This window comes from Furipterus horrens, unplaced genomic scaffold (genome assembly GCF_987537825.1).
Source record: "Furipterus horrens unplaced genomic scaffold, mFurHor1.1.pri manual_scaffold_3, whole genome shotgun sequence".
Taxonomy (NCBI): domain Eukaryota; kingdom Metazoa; phylum Chordata; class Mammalia; order Chiroptera; family Furipteridae; genus Furipterus; species Furipterus horrens.
Window position 1 is genome coordinate 5,821,041 of NW_028327173.1, and position 14,366 is coordinate 5,835,406.

A 14,366-nucleotide genomic window follows, 5' to 3' on the forward strand; every position below is an offset into this window, starting at 1 on the left:
GCCACAGAAGGAATAGATGGAATGTACAAGGCTATTTAGGGAGAATGCCTAACTAAGCATTGCCCTCTGGGGCCCTGGTTATCCCCAGCCAGGTGCAACAGCATTAACCCTTGCCGCAGTTATTTAGTTTCCAAATTCAGAATTGGTTCTTAACCTCTAGGATACCAGTATTAAAGACAGACATGTTTTAGAACTGCCATCTAGAACAGTTACGACTTGTCTTTGTATTATAACATGTCTTTGTCTTGGTGCTTTAATGCTTTCCTTTCTTACACTGGTGTTCCTTCCTGTCTTTTTCTTTCTCTGTTCCTTTCCCTCTTTTCCACTTTTTCTGCCTTCCCTTCTTTCTGTCTCCCAGATCTGAAAGATTTTCAGAACAATAAGCATAGGTACTTGCTAGCTTCTGAGAACCAACGTCCTGGCAATTTTTCCACAGCATCCATGGGGTCTCTTACTTCATCTTCATCTTCCTGCTCACTCAGTAGTCAGGTGGGCTTAACATCTGTGAGCAGTATTCAGGAGAGGATCATGTCTACACCTGGAGGAGAGGAAGCCATCGAACGTCTAAAGGTACGTAACAATTCAGACTGAATTAAAGGTGTTCTGTGTCGTTTCACAAGGCAGAATTGGAACTAAAAATCATTGAGATTTTGGTTCAGTATATGGAAGAGCTTTCTAACTTTTAGAGGTGTCTTTAAAATGGAATTTGCTACTTTGTAAGATAATTTTTTTTTACCAGGATGCTTGAGTCTGACATGGCCAGGCCGAATGGGGGAGGTGCCTGGGTCGATCACAGGGTGGCCATGCAAAGTAGCTGATGAGCAGATATGTCCAGTAGTTCTGGGGTAGTTTATGAGTCACAGCGAGATTGTTTAGTGAGAGCCTTGCCTGGTGTGGCTCAGTTGGTTGGAGCATTATCCCGTAACTAAAAGGTTGCCAGTTTGATTCTCTGTCAGGGCACATACCTAGGCTGTGAGCTTGATCCCCAGTCCAAGTGCATATGGGAAGACAGCCAATCTGTGCTTCTCTCTTGCAGTGATGTTTTTTTCTCTCTCCCTTCCTTTCCCTCTAAAAGCAATTAAAAAAAATGTCCTCTGGTGAGGATTAAAAAAAGAAAGAAATTGTTTAGTTAGAAATCTAGTTGACATTTTAAATAGAAATCTAGTTGGAAACATTTGGTTTCATTGGAAGAATTTTATGTAGAGCCGTGTATTTATTTAGTGAAATAAATATACAATCAAAAGAAAGTTAGAACATTCAAGTAGCCGTATAAAGTTTATTCTGAGACACATCAAGTGACATCTTTTGGAAGTCCATGGAAAGCCTTGGAACCTTGGGATCACTGTCGTGGAAGGCCTGCCTCCTCCTGTGTTAGTACACATGGAGTCAGAGGCCTTAGCGCTGTGCACTTGAGTCCTGCGTGGGCAGGCCACCTGACACGGCACCCAGCTTTGCTTTCCCAGCGTAGTCAGGTCCTTTCTTTCCACTCTCCATGAATGTGAAAGTTAGGAACAACAAAGCCTTCTGACTCATAGGTTCTTCCTTCCCCCTCAGTGACCACAGTGAGAACAGAGCGTTATCACCTGTGGTGCCATGCATCAAGTCAGTGTGACAGCATCACAGATGCTTTTTCTTTCCTTGCTTGTCATCCAGGATGCTAGTTTGATCCATGTCTTTTGGGCTTTGTATTCAAGAGTGCCAGAGTAGGGAAAACACGGGCAGCGAAGACATTTTAAGGAGCTGGCAAGTGGCCACCATGCTGCCAGCCTAACAGTCCTCTTTGCATCCGTGACTGCTGCTCATTCAGGCAGTGGGGAGAAGAGGGACACACTTTGTCAGATTGCCGATGGGAAGTGCTGAGCCTCTTCACCAATAAAAGGAATTAAACTTGATAATTGAAGATGGCAAATGCTTTCATTTCATTTTTCAGGTGAGGCTGAGAAATATTTTCTTAATCAGCCTACCTTTTCCCTTGGCATTTGACTCCTAAAATAAGGTACTTGGGAAACCAAAGTAATGATCTTGTGTCTTCCTCCAGAACATGTTAGTGGAAAGTGGCTGAAGTTCTGAAATACGTGGCAAAGGGAGAGGGAGTGAGAAATCCTTTCATGCCACAAGTTGAAGGGTAATTTCTGCTGTTGTAAAATTGACTTTGAAATTTTGCTAAAGCCATGAGTGAAGCTCTGGGCAGGAAGGCTTTACTCATGTGTTTTTTCATATTGGCATCACTGACAAAGTTGCTTGCTGTACAGGGAGGGGCTCTTTGGGAAGAAAAAGGGAAATCTCCCACTTACTATTTAATATAAAATGTTTTTTTTCTTTGAGGATTTTGAATCTTACTGTTTGCTTATTGAACTTTAGTGTACAAATGAGATTACACTTTCCTTTCACATACATCTTGGTGTAAAAGAAAAAATTCTTCCTAACTGCCAAGTGGGTCCAACTGAAGATTAATGTTGAATGTTTGGAGTCAAGACATGAACCAGACTGAAGAATTAGGTCATCCAGTTTCTTCCAAATAGTTTCTAGGGAATAACACTGCCATTATTCAGCAAACCCTCCCCCCTCCGCCTCCCTACTTCCCACCAAAAACAAAATAAAACTATTACTTTCATTAGAAAGTAATATTGTACATTTCTCTGTTTCAGTTCTCCTTGAAGCCCACATGAATGAAGTCTTTTATTTTCCCTGCCTTTAGGAAACAGCTTCTTTGCATTCAATCCTGAGTTTTAATGCAGAATGGTAGTTCTCTGAAGCATAAACGCCTTAGTTCTGCTCTTATGTCGTGAATGGTGAGAATTCCATTGGGCAGACCTGCATTGTAATGATGCTGGCAGACAACATCTTGCATCCACAGAAAGGCAGTTGTTATATGAGAGAAATGCTTGAGAATTTTTCGTTTTTGTTTGTTTCATTGTTGAGTGTGAAGGAACTGCGTTTCTAAGACATGACACTGTAAGGGAAAAATACTGTGATGGTAAACAGTAATAGAGAAGGTTGGTTCATTTCCCCAACATTTTATTTCCCTTTGCTTCTCCTTTTGGTTTAAGAAAATGGATCAGTTTGTAGAATACTTTTATACAGGATGTTGCTCCTGCTTTGTTTATTGAATAGGCTGTTTTTATATGGAAGAGGCCTGTCCATGTTACCCCATCATAAATATCTTGAGTCCTTCCTAAACCTCTCTGGCAAAACAGAATGACAAGTAATTGCTTTCAGTCTTTAGTTACAATTCAGAATGAGTTGAAATGTATGTATCTTTGATTTAGACTCATATTCAGTAAGTTTTAAGATGTGTAGCTATAGCCACTGTATGGTGGCTCTGATGTTTATTTATTAGTCTAGCATCAAAGTCAGCACTGCGAGTGCCATTGCTTAGGCTTAGACTATAAATATCCCCAAGGGCAAATGCTGCACTAGGGAGCCCAAGGGCCGCCGTGCTTGGAACTCACTCATGAAGCGTGCTATGTTCAGTACAGTAAAACCTCGGCCATCTGATGGCGCCAGGGAGTGGCCCGTGTATAAGCACTTAATTTGAACTGTGATTTTTTTTTTTCATGCAAATTTTTCTGACTTGTTTTGTGAATTTCTTTGCCACCATAACAGAATCACGGTGAAGAGATTAAATTATGTTTAGCCATGTAAACATATTTATTAACCAGTGCTGCACAAATAGCTAGACATGTATGATGAGAGACTGAAGTTGAATGACACCTGAGCCCAACATTCCTTGAAGCTTAAAAAAAAGTTTCTGATGTCACTCTGCTTTTCAGAATTTTTTTTATTTGAGTACCTGCAGGAAGGAAGGACCCTTTAAAGAATTTGTCTCCACGACTCCTCATGTTTTAAGCATGAATCGCCATTTTAGTTTAATCTTCAGTTAGGCTTCTGGAGTGGGTTACGGGCAGACCGGACACCAGTGTGTGGGGCTGCCTGCAGAGTGACGCGGTGGCTCGGAGACTGAGAGCTCTCTGCCTGTGGCGTCTCCGTTTGTTTGTACTGTTTGTCGTTCAGGCTTGAAGAAAGACTTACCCTTGGCTCCTTCTTAATCTATAGTGAGCTTTTTAGTAGAATATTTTCTTTAAAGCCTATTAGTTCTGCCTTACATGAAGAAAAAACACTTAAGAGTTAGGAAATCCAGTTCTAGACCTGACTCAGGAAGAAGTGTGGCCTCAGGTTAATTGCTTATTTTCTCTTGTCCTCAATTTCTTTATCCCTAAGAATGGTCCTAGAATAAATGGTTTTCCCAGGCTTTTTCCAATGCTGGAGTTTTGCTAATGTGATACTCAGTATCTTTTTCTCTAATCTTCCGTCAAAGTTTTAAGAAATAGCTTACAACTTGAAGATACATTGAAAAATAAAAGTAGCACCTTACTCAGCTTACTCATTAAATCTCTTTTGTACAAAGATATCACATTCTGATTTACCTACCCTCCAGGTGGGCAGTAAAATTAGAGAGGCCACATTAGACTTGGAAGCAAAACCGTAAGAAAAGATTCCTAGACAGTATCTTTCCTTCCTCAGGGTGATTTTACAGTTGCCCCCAAATAGAATTCCCTTAATGCAGCCAGACACATCTCTGCTTTGCCGTGATCTTTTTCTGAAAATCAACGAGGAAAAAAACTATCTCAAGTATCTCATGGGTCACTTTGTATTCTATAATGAACATCAGTGGCTGTGGGCCACACTGTGTATAATAAGCACCAGTGTAACTATTCTGGTTTGTTCAGGGACATCCTATTCTGTTTCTTTGTTTTCAAAGTTGTCATTTTGAGACTAATGGTTTCTACCCAGCTGTCATTAATAAGCCTTAATATCATATAATTATGGTGCTGAAACAGAACCTCCGGCTGTTCAGTTATGAAGGGCTCGCTACTCACTGCCCAAAAGCGTAACTCCCAACGCCGGAGTTTGGTGCAAAGGACAGGGATTGTTTATTTAAAGGTTACACAGATTTAGATTAATGGCGGAATTCCGCCCTTATGCCCTGCTTCCTTTAAAACACCCAGAAGCACACAGTCCTGCCTCCCCTCTTGCCAAGTCTGGCCAGTTTCAGAACAGAAAAGTCAGAGGTGCCGTCTCCCTCTAGGAAAAGAGAAGTCTGAGGCTCTGTATTTCCCGGTCACAGTCCAGCTCTCCCAGCAGCTCCCGTTCATCCGTGCCTGACTGGGGAGGTTCCGCCCGTGTTGGCGGTGTTCTCCGGCTCTTAATCCAGAACTGCGCGGCAGCGTCTTACACACCAGGCTTCCTGGTGGGCTGGTGGGCTGCTGGGGTCCCTCTACCTCCTTTCAAACCACGTGGCTCAGCTCCCCAAATGGCTGCTGCCTTATTTTTAAAACCCTGACCTCGGCCTGTGACTCAGTCATTGTGGGGACCAGTTCTGGCCACTTGCAGAACCTCACACCTGCCCTCTAAGCTTTTTCAGCACCGTTCTGTGGTCAGAGCCCCGCCCCTGTCCTTGGCGCTGTGGAGCGGCCACAGCCATTGGCGTAACTAAGAAACTAGGTATCTCTCTGGGAAATGGCTGTGCTCCACTGAGTCCAGTCCCCCAAATTCTGAGGCTTCTGTCCCCTCTGGTACAGTGCCAGCCTGCCTTGTACTTGCCCTTTTACAGTCAACTGCAGAAGCATTGAACACCGCCCTGTTAGGGTTGTGCTCTCCAGGTGGTTTCCCCTGACCCCTGCGCGTCTTTGCTTTTGCAGCTGTCGCCTTGACTCTACTCTTGGCTCCTTTCTATCCTTTACATGTTCCCATGCAAATGCCCTCCACCTAGCATTTCTTGTATTACATATTCACAGTTTCTTTCTGTGTAATCCTGTTTTGGGATCCGACAGGCTTTTACAATAGCCTGTTAAATGAATCAGACTATTTTGTGAACTCCTAAGTCTTCTTATCCTTAATCACTATCATCATTATTATTATTATCTCATCATCATCTAACTTTTTCGTTTTGTCTCCATGCCTGGCATATTCTCCTGCTTTTTTTGCACATGCTCATCTTCTGTTCTGGTCCTCCCTCCTCCTCCACTAGTCAGTTCCTGTTTGTCCTTCATTCATCGATATGAGCATCACTCAGCCCTGACTCCCCCACCCTCCAGCGACCTTTTAATGCTTCAGTTCCAGCACTTAGCACACGTTCTGTTCTGGGTTTTTTGTTTTGTTTTCTTTTGTTTTTTTGGTTTGTTTGTTTTTTGTACCATATCCACTCACAATACTCAAACATGCTGTTCTAGCTACACTGTTATTCCTGGAAAATTCTAGGCATTTCCTACCTGTTCCCTGCCACACTCATGGAGAAGAGTCTGCTCATGGAGCCTTGTCAGTGAGCACTGTGCTGATGACCCCACTCCACATTGCTCCCTCACTCACCTTCCCCGGAGGCCCTTTTCTTTCCTTGCCTTATTTTTCTCCAGAGCATTTATTACTGTCTGCCATACTATATACTGAATGATTATTTGAGTCTCTACTAGAATATAAGTCTCATGGAGGCAGGAATTTTGTTCCCTGCCATACCCCTCGTTGCTTAAAGTAGGGCTTGGCATATAATGGGGGTACATACAATTATTGAATGAGGGACTCATCAGTTATTTCTCTCTTCTGTGGTATACAGTATACTCCTTGAGAGCAGAAAAGATGTTTTATTTCTTATTTTTTGGCATATAATAAACACTCAGCAAGAAATTGTGTAATTATCACTTCAGTAGTATAATGCATTGGTTTGTGTTCAGGAAGTATTATGTTGTAGGGGAGGAAGAATATGTTTTCCTTCTACCCTTCGTGGTTCTTGTCTGTGGCCCCTGTAACAAAAGGCAGATTAATAATGAAAAACATACAAATTTATTTAATTTGTATGTTAATAGTTTGCCATGACACAGGAGTCTTCATAAGAAGTGTTAAACCATTAAGTTCGATGAAGAATGAAAAGTTGTGGGAAAATGGGATAGGGCAAAGGGGTATGAGCTGAGAACAGTAAACTGCAGGAAGCTTATCACGGCCTGTTTGTTCAGATTCCTGTTGGCGTTCCTCCGCCTTCGGAGGTGTGGATTCCCCTTTCTTCCACGTGTAGGTGGGGCACCTCTTCAGAGGCTCTAATAACCTGCTTCAGGAGAAGATCAGAGTTCTTCCTGCACATACCATTTTGCAAATTACTTCAGCTTAAAATATTTAGTACACCAAGGCCGCCGTGTTTTGAGGGAGCATATTCTGAACCCCATCAGTGTTATGGCGAAATTATAGTGACATGGATGTCAGAAATTGTGCCTTGCATTTTGGGGTATTAATATTACCCTTTCTTCTGCACACACACATAATAAGGTGTTTTTTTAGGACTTAAAAAGATTAATATATCTGGGATTGATTTAGTGTTAGGCCTAGTCTTTATGATTCTTTCTTTACATATTAAGAAAGGGAAACAATTCTCATTAGATTCTGCCTCATGTTCTCAAAGGACATCAGCTGCTTCTTGCTATCCTTCCTAGACATGCTGTGTTTAATTATGATACTGTTGCCACTTTAACTGTGGACTTCCTCCCATAGGAGTCAGAGAAGATCATTGCTGAGCTGAATGAAACCTGGGAAGAGAAGCTGCGTAAAACAGAGGCCATCAGAATGGAGAGGTTAGGAGGGTTAAACTCTGGGAATGTTTCTAAATTTTCTAGGGAATTGGGATCACTTTTACAGTAAGAGAAGATAAAATAGAAGTTAAAGACAAAGAACCTTTGCCCCAGCCGGTGTGGATCAGTTGGTTGGAGCATCGTCCCGTAGACCAAAATGTAGTGGGTTTGATTCCCCTGATTGGGGCACATACAGGAGACAACCAATTGATGTTTCTCTGTCACGTTAATGGTTCTCCCTCCATCCCTCCCTCTCTGAGAAGCAATGGAAAAATGGAAGATATTGAAGGATAGGTTTTTTTAATTTGCAGAGACTGCCTTTGATAAAGGCCCAGATTTAAAAAGCTGTTCTGATTATTGTCTTTCAAAGTTATCTAGAACCTCTTTGGTAAGAAATGGAGTAATTTGAGTTGCAAATTTTTAAAATCCCTATTCTCTCTCTCCTTGGAATGTGAGCATAACCCAAAATAATAGTTTTGCTATTGGAATAAATATTCATTTTTGAAATGTTGGTTTCTCTCTTTCCTCTTCATAGAAATGAGACAGAAGTGAGTTCCAATGTATTGATACAGTAAATGTATCAAACAACTAGAACTTTCTTACTAATTATAGAGATTTTAAGCTAGAATTGTTGAACCATTATCATGCTGGGCATGGGAACATAATCGAGAAAACTTATACTTATAGCCAATACTCTATCAAAGTTACTTTCTGATTCTTTACTTAGATTTTTAAGAAATGGTTGAGTTTTATGTAGATCCTCTAGGAATATCTCTTTCTTCTTTTTTTATGTAAATAGACAATAAATCATAATAATGTCTTATCTCCAAAGTCAGATGAGACACAGTTCTTATTTGGGTGAATATAACTTTATCTAATACAGGACCATAATTTATTTTGAATGTGCTGTTTCTCTTAAAAATAACTTTTCTAATGATGGCATAAGCAGATTTTGACTTCAAATATGGACAATTTTTTTTTCTTTGCTTTATTTTTCAGTTCATATCAGACTGATTTAATCGACATTTTGGTATTGGTATTCTGATGTGATTGTTGTGTTTTCTAGAGAGGCCTTGTTGGCTGAGATGGGAGTTGCCATTCGGGAAGATGGTGGAACTCTGGGGGTTTTCTCACCTAAAAAGGTAGGAAATAACATGAAACTCAACCAAACAGAAACACTTTATGTTTGTCTAGTCTCTGGGGCACTTCATGTCTTTCTGGGCGGGCCCCTCATCCCACCCTCCCACCCTTTTTTTAAATCTTGAGACTTGGCTTACTTAATTTCAGATATTTCTGATTTCATCTTACAGTACAAGGTATCCTGTCATGTTTACTGATTACAAATTAAAACCCAAGGCAGTGAATCTGTAACTTCGGTCCTGATTCAGGTTGCTTAACAATCATCTTCGTTGCTCTCTCTCAGATTCCCAGCCTAACCTAGCAGACCTTGCTTCAGTTTGGCTCCTCTTTCTTTGCAGATCTTTTCATAGGTGCCAGCCACCCTGATTTATAACTCGAAGCAATTTCCGCTGGTCAGTTCTGTTTAGAAAAAGAACCACTTCAGTTTGCTCCTACAGAGTGATAGGCAACTGTGTACTGAGCAAAGCGATTCCTGTCCTCATCCTTCTCGCTTCTGCTCCTTTCTCAGTTACAAGAAAAGGCTCCAGTTGGTATCTTCCCACTTACATAATCACAGTCATGCAGTAGTAGGTACCTTTTAGTTAATTAGAGTAGTAGGGCATGGTGTTTTATTTTTTGGCTAAGTTGTTTCTTAGTTGTTATATACTGGAGAATATTATCAAGTGATTATTTTGTGTGCTTACTTATATAATAATAGAACATATTTTAATGTACTAAGCACATACTTCATACCAATAATAAATGCTCCTTCATTTCAAATGACCTCAGTTGGCTCTTGGAGACTTAAACATCTTCATGTAGGGGTCTGATAACGATCTCTCTAGGTTAGCATAGAATGGGTAGGAAATTTTCAGTTGGTACTTTTGTTTTATGTAGTATAAAATACTCCTGTGGTTTTTGTTAGGATTCTTTTGGTTAGGTTTCTCATGTAACTTTTTCATAAATTCCAGTGTGTTATTTTCAGAAAAGAAGATTGATCTAAAGAAATTTTGGATATACATTGTAAAACTGGAACAGTAGTAAAACTATTTTCTTTTTTTTTTTTAATATGCCTTATTGATTATTCTGTTATAGTTGTCCCAATTTCTTTTCCCTTTGTTCCCCTCCACCCAGTGACCCCCCCCTTAGTCCATGCCCATTGGTTGTGCATATAGTTCTTAACGTCTTCCTGTCTACTACACTCCCTCCTACTGTGCTTCTTAATTCATGTACCATCTCCTTCCCTTTCCCTCCTTTCCCCTCCCAGCTGACCTCCCCCCATATGCTCCCCATACCTATAATTCTTTTCCTACTCTCATTGCCTACTTAGTTTGCCTTTGTTTCGATTCCCTTGCTTCTGTTGTTGGTTCCTGTGATACAGTTTTCATTTTAATGTTCGTAGTTTTGATCCTCTGTCTCCTAAACAAGTCCCTTTAACATTTCATATAACAGTGGTTTGGATCTGATGAACTCCTTCCGTTTTACTTTGTCCTGGAAGCACTTTCTCTGCCCTTCTATCCTGAATGACAGCTTCACTGGATAGAGTAATCGTGGTTGTAGGTTTTTGCTTTTCATTACTTTGAATATTTCTTGCCAGTCCCTTCTTGCCTGCAGAGTTTCTTTTGAGAAATCAGCTGACAGTCTTATTGGGACCTCTTTGTACATAGTTCTCTTCTTCTCTCTTGCTGCTTTTAAGATTCTCTCTTTATCCTTAATATTTGATGTTTTGATTATAATGTATCTTGGTATGGTTCTCACTGGGTCCAGTTTATTTGGAACTCTCTGTGCTTCCTGGACCTGTAAGTCTATTTCCTTCCCCAAATTAGGGAAGTTCTGCTTCATTATTTTTTTACATAATTTTTCAATTTCTAGTTCTTCTTCTTCACCTTCTGGCAACCCTATGATTCAGATGTTGGCCCCGCTTACAGCTGTCCCATAGGTTTCTGAGCCTCCTCTTTTTCCTCACCTTTCGTTTTCTCTTTCTGCACTGGTTGACTGTTTGTTCCTTCCATATGTTCTGATTTGTTGATTTGATCCCTGGTTTTCCTTCCCTCACCACTAGTTTTATATGTGTTTTCATTCATTTCAGCAGGACTAGCCTTCATTCCTTCCCTGTCTTATTTAAGATCTTCTGTTAGGTCTGTAAGCATTTTTATAACCAAAGCTCTGAACTGAGCCGCAGAAAGATTTCCTATCTACTGCTTCGTTAGATTAGATATTTGCTGGCTGGTCAGCTGTGTCACCAGGATCGCTATCATGATCTGTGCCATCCTGACAGTTTTGTGTTTACCTTTGCTTCCTGGGCGGGGCTGTCACACCTCCTGCGCTATGGGGCAGAGCCCGTGCACTCGTCACTACTGGGTGACCCTTTTCACCACACTGTGGTGCTTTGTATGGGGGTGGGGGTCAAAGATGGATTCCTGCCTTTCAGTCTCTGCTGAGAGACCAGGAGCCTCCTCCTCCGTCCCCACCCACTCCGGGCCTCACGGTCGGAGGCAGCGGGGGTCTGCCTTCCCTGACGTTGGAATTGCGAGCTGACAAGTCTGGTCTGCAGCCAGGGGTGCTCCCAGGCGCTTCTCGCCTCCCCCTAAATATGGGTGTCTGTGCTTACTGCCATCCCGCGCCCCCCCCATCACTGCAGCTGCCGCCGCCAGCACAGCTTGAACTCTCCGCCCCCGGCTTTGCCCCTCGTACCCGTCCGGATGAGCACCGCTTCTTTATAATTTCATACGTTGGACTTCCGTGTAGCTTTATTTTCTGGGTAACTTTTGGTTTTGCGGTAGTTGTTGTAGTCCCTTTTCTTAACCCTCTCATCTGACTCTTCTTTTTTTCACATTTGGTGGCATTATCTTGAGTAGATTTATTTTTGGATTCCAGAGGGTTATTTTTACCAAAGAAGGTTGGTTTTTTAAAAGATATTAGAAATGTTAGAGTTAAATGAGGAGGATTTTTATAAGATGTGTGTATTAATTGAATGTCAATAATTCTCTTCGTTAAGGTAAAGACTAATAAACTAAAGACAATAACTGGCACCATGGAAGAACTGATAAAAATTATAGTGGAATTGATGGGTGTGTGGGGACATTTTTATAAAGTAACTGAAAATTTAAATATTTATTGGAATTGTAGGTTAGGAAAAATATGTTCCTCTTTACCCTTCCAAATTCTTGGCTGAGAGCCCTGTAGTAAAAGGCAGATTAATGAGAAAAACAAAGAGAATTTATTAACATCTCTACCTCATATATACATTGGAGATACCCAGGAAAAAACGGGTAACTCCCTGATGTAGCTTAGAGTTTAGACTTAGACATTATCTTTTTAAAAAACATTTTATTTGGTTTTAGAGAGCGAGAAACATGAGTTTGTTGTTCCATTCAGTAGGGAAAGAGGAGTGGGAGGATGGTTACTAAGGGGGAGGAGGCGGTTTTCAGGGAGGATGGGTCCTAAAGGACCCTTTAGGAGGGAAGGTGGGAGGAATGATGGCCAGTGACAGAGTTTGTCTGGGGGTGGTGTTGACTTCTGGCCTCCTCTCCTGGGAGAAGAGCCCGCCTCCCCTGGTTAAGGAGGGTCCTCTCCTGGGAGGGCCTGGCGAGCACGGAGCTCCCCTTGGGGGGTCTGTGTGCGGTGGGTGAGGGGAGTTCCAAGAACACTCTCCACACTGTTTTTCAAGTGCCTACAGCTCAAAATCATATGTCAAAGTGGCTTATTTGAGGGGTGGAGTATTTTGCTACCCTTGAAGATTTTTGTCCAAGTGTTTTTGAAAATTATAATTACCCATCCAGAGAATCAGACTGTTCTATCTTTTGTGTTCTGAATGTTTTGAACTTATCAAGAACTCGATCTTGTTCTTTATATCAGAACTCATGTTTTTAGATAGAATGTGCGGTTTGGGAAGGCCTGAAGAGAGTATTTTGTTAATTGTGGAGTTGCTACTAGGAAGGAAAGCAGTCTGTGTTCCGGCCGCTGTGGGTGACCCAGGGAGCCATCAGCCACTGGTACCACAGCCCTCCCAGGGGGCTTGCTTGGGCTGATTATGTAACCTTTTTCAGACACCACATCTTGTCAACCTCAATGAAGACCCGCTGATGTCGGAATGCTTGCTTTATTACATCAAAGATGGAGTTACAAGGTATACTTGTTTCTTTTGGTCACTGAATATTTTCTTCTCCCTTAGGTGATTGAATAAAAGGAAGTTGTTTGTTGAAAACTTGTAATGATTTGCTGTTTCTCCCATCTGAAGTAGTTAAAAACTATCCTCTCTTTCCAAATTATGTGTTTCAGTCAGCTGCACTAGTTAACATGTACCTTTTCCCTAAAACACCCCAAGTAAAAATTTTTCCTTCCAACATCTTAGCAGGAATTCTTTAGGGAGATTGGTTCACTTGTGTCCTTTTATAGTGCTGTGTGAGTTACATTGGTATATCATTGTTCCTTGGTTTCTTATTCTGATTTAGGGAAGTTGACCGTTTATGAAAATAGAATTTGCAGTTGAAAGCCTCTGATTAAAAAAAAAAAAAAAGGTGATACCTTTTTGTACTCACCAAAGAATATTCTTTGGGAGAAAAGAGGTTCATTGTTTGTAGTGCTTTGTGTGTCTGAATTTCCCTGGGAAACACTTCCCTTGTGTTCAGGGTTGGCCAAGCAGATGCTGAGCGGCGCCAGGACATCGTGCTGAGTGGGGCTCACATTAAAGAAGAGCATTGTATCTTCCGGAGTGAGAGGAGCAACAGTGGGGACGGTGAGAGTTCTTGGCTTAGCTTTTCCAGCAACTTCTTATTCTATATTATGAGAAATCCACAAGACTTGGTATTCCCTGTCTTTTTCAGTGATACTTTCTTATACAAGCTAATATTTGAAAATGGAGAAACCTGGGCTGCTTATAAATGCAGGGACAGGCAGAACTACTTTACATGAAAATAACCTGAACAAAAGGACCCCTTTGTTATTGCCAAGAACTAAGCAGGACATAGGCAATTAGGCTTGGTCTTGAATGTTAATTATTTGATAGACAAGTAAGGGGAACAGATACCCTGGGTTGTGGGAGATTTGAAGGACTTTTAGCCTTAACCCAGTAGAAGTTATTTTTATCTAAAAAACGAAGAAAAAGTCAGTCTTGTATTTTGTCCACATTATTAACAAAACAACAATCTAATAGTATTTTGTTCTGTATAATTCCTTCCTTCCTTAATCAAGATATCAGCTTTTGATTTTCAGTTTCTAGTTATGCCCTGTATCTCATACTTAAGATTTCTGATGGTTTTCAGTTTTATGGACTGACCTATCAGATTTCACCAAAACATGAGATTTCCTGTCTTCCTCTGAGGTTTGTTAGATTCATTTAAGTGTTTCTATCGTAGCCACAGCCCTGGTTATGGACCCTAAAATAAACTATTACATAGGTGTACAGCCGCTTGGTTGGTTACAGGGATCTATTCTGTTTACCCTGAATCTTCACAATTATCTGCTTTCCGTTATTTTATTTCAGTGGTTTGTGATGCTAACCACTGTTAATTTGCGTTCCTCTTAGTTATCGTGACTCTAGAACCCTGTGAACGTTCAGAAACCTACGTGAATGGCAAGAGGGTGGCCCAGCCTGTTCAGCTGCGTTCAGGTGAGACTGGGGCAGGTTTGAAG

General features: G+C 41.2%; 1 protein-coding gene across 8 annotated transcripts in view; it reads left to right on the forward strand.

Annotated features, from left to right (window-relative positions):
• KIF1B (kinesin family member 1B) overlaps positions 1 to 14,366 on the forward strand; it is a 132,275-nt gene that overhangs the window by 57,835 nt on the left and 60,074 nt on the right. For 4 of the 8 annotated variants that reach the window (XM_090268576.1, XM_090268571.1, XM_090268572.1 and 1 more), the window contains 6 exons: positions 437 to 570; positions 7,537 to 7,616; positions 8,680 to 8,755; positions 12,782 to 12,861; positions 13,364 to 13,470; positions 14,260 to 14,343. In XM_090268576.1, coding sequence (XP_090124702.1) covers positions 437 to 570; positions 7,537 to 7,616; positions 8,680 to 8,755; positions 12,782 to 12,861; positions 13,364 to 13,470; positions 14,260 to 14,343 — 561 coding nt within the window. Of the gene's footprint in view, positions 1 to 358; positions 571 to 7,536; positions 7,617 to 8,679; positions 8,756 to 12,781; positions 12,862 to 13,363; positions 13,471 to 14,259; positions 14,344 to 14,366 lie in introns of all 8 variants that reach the window. The other 4 variants (XM_090268568.1, XM_090268570.1, XM_090268573.1 and 1 more) reach the window with 1 other exon arrangement.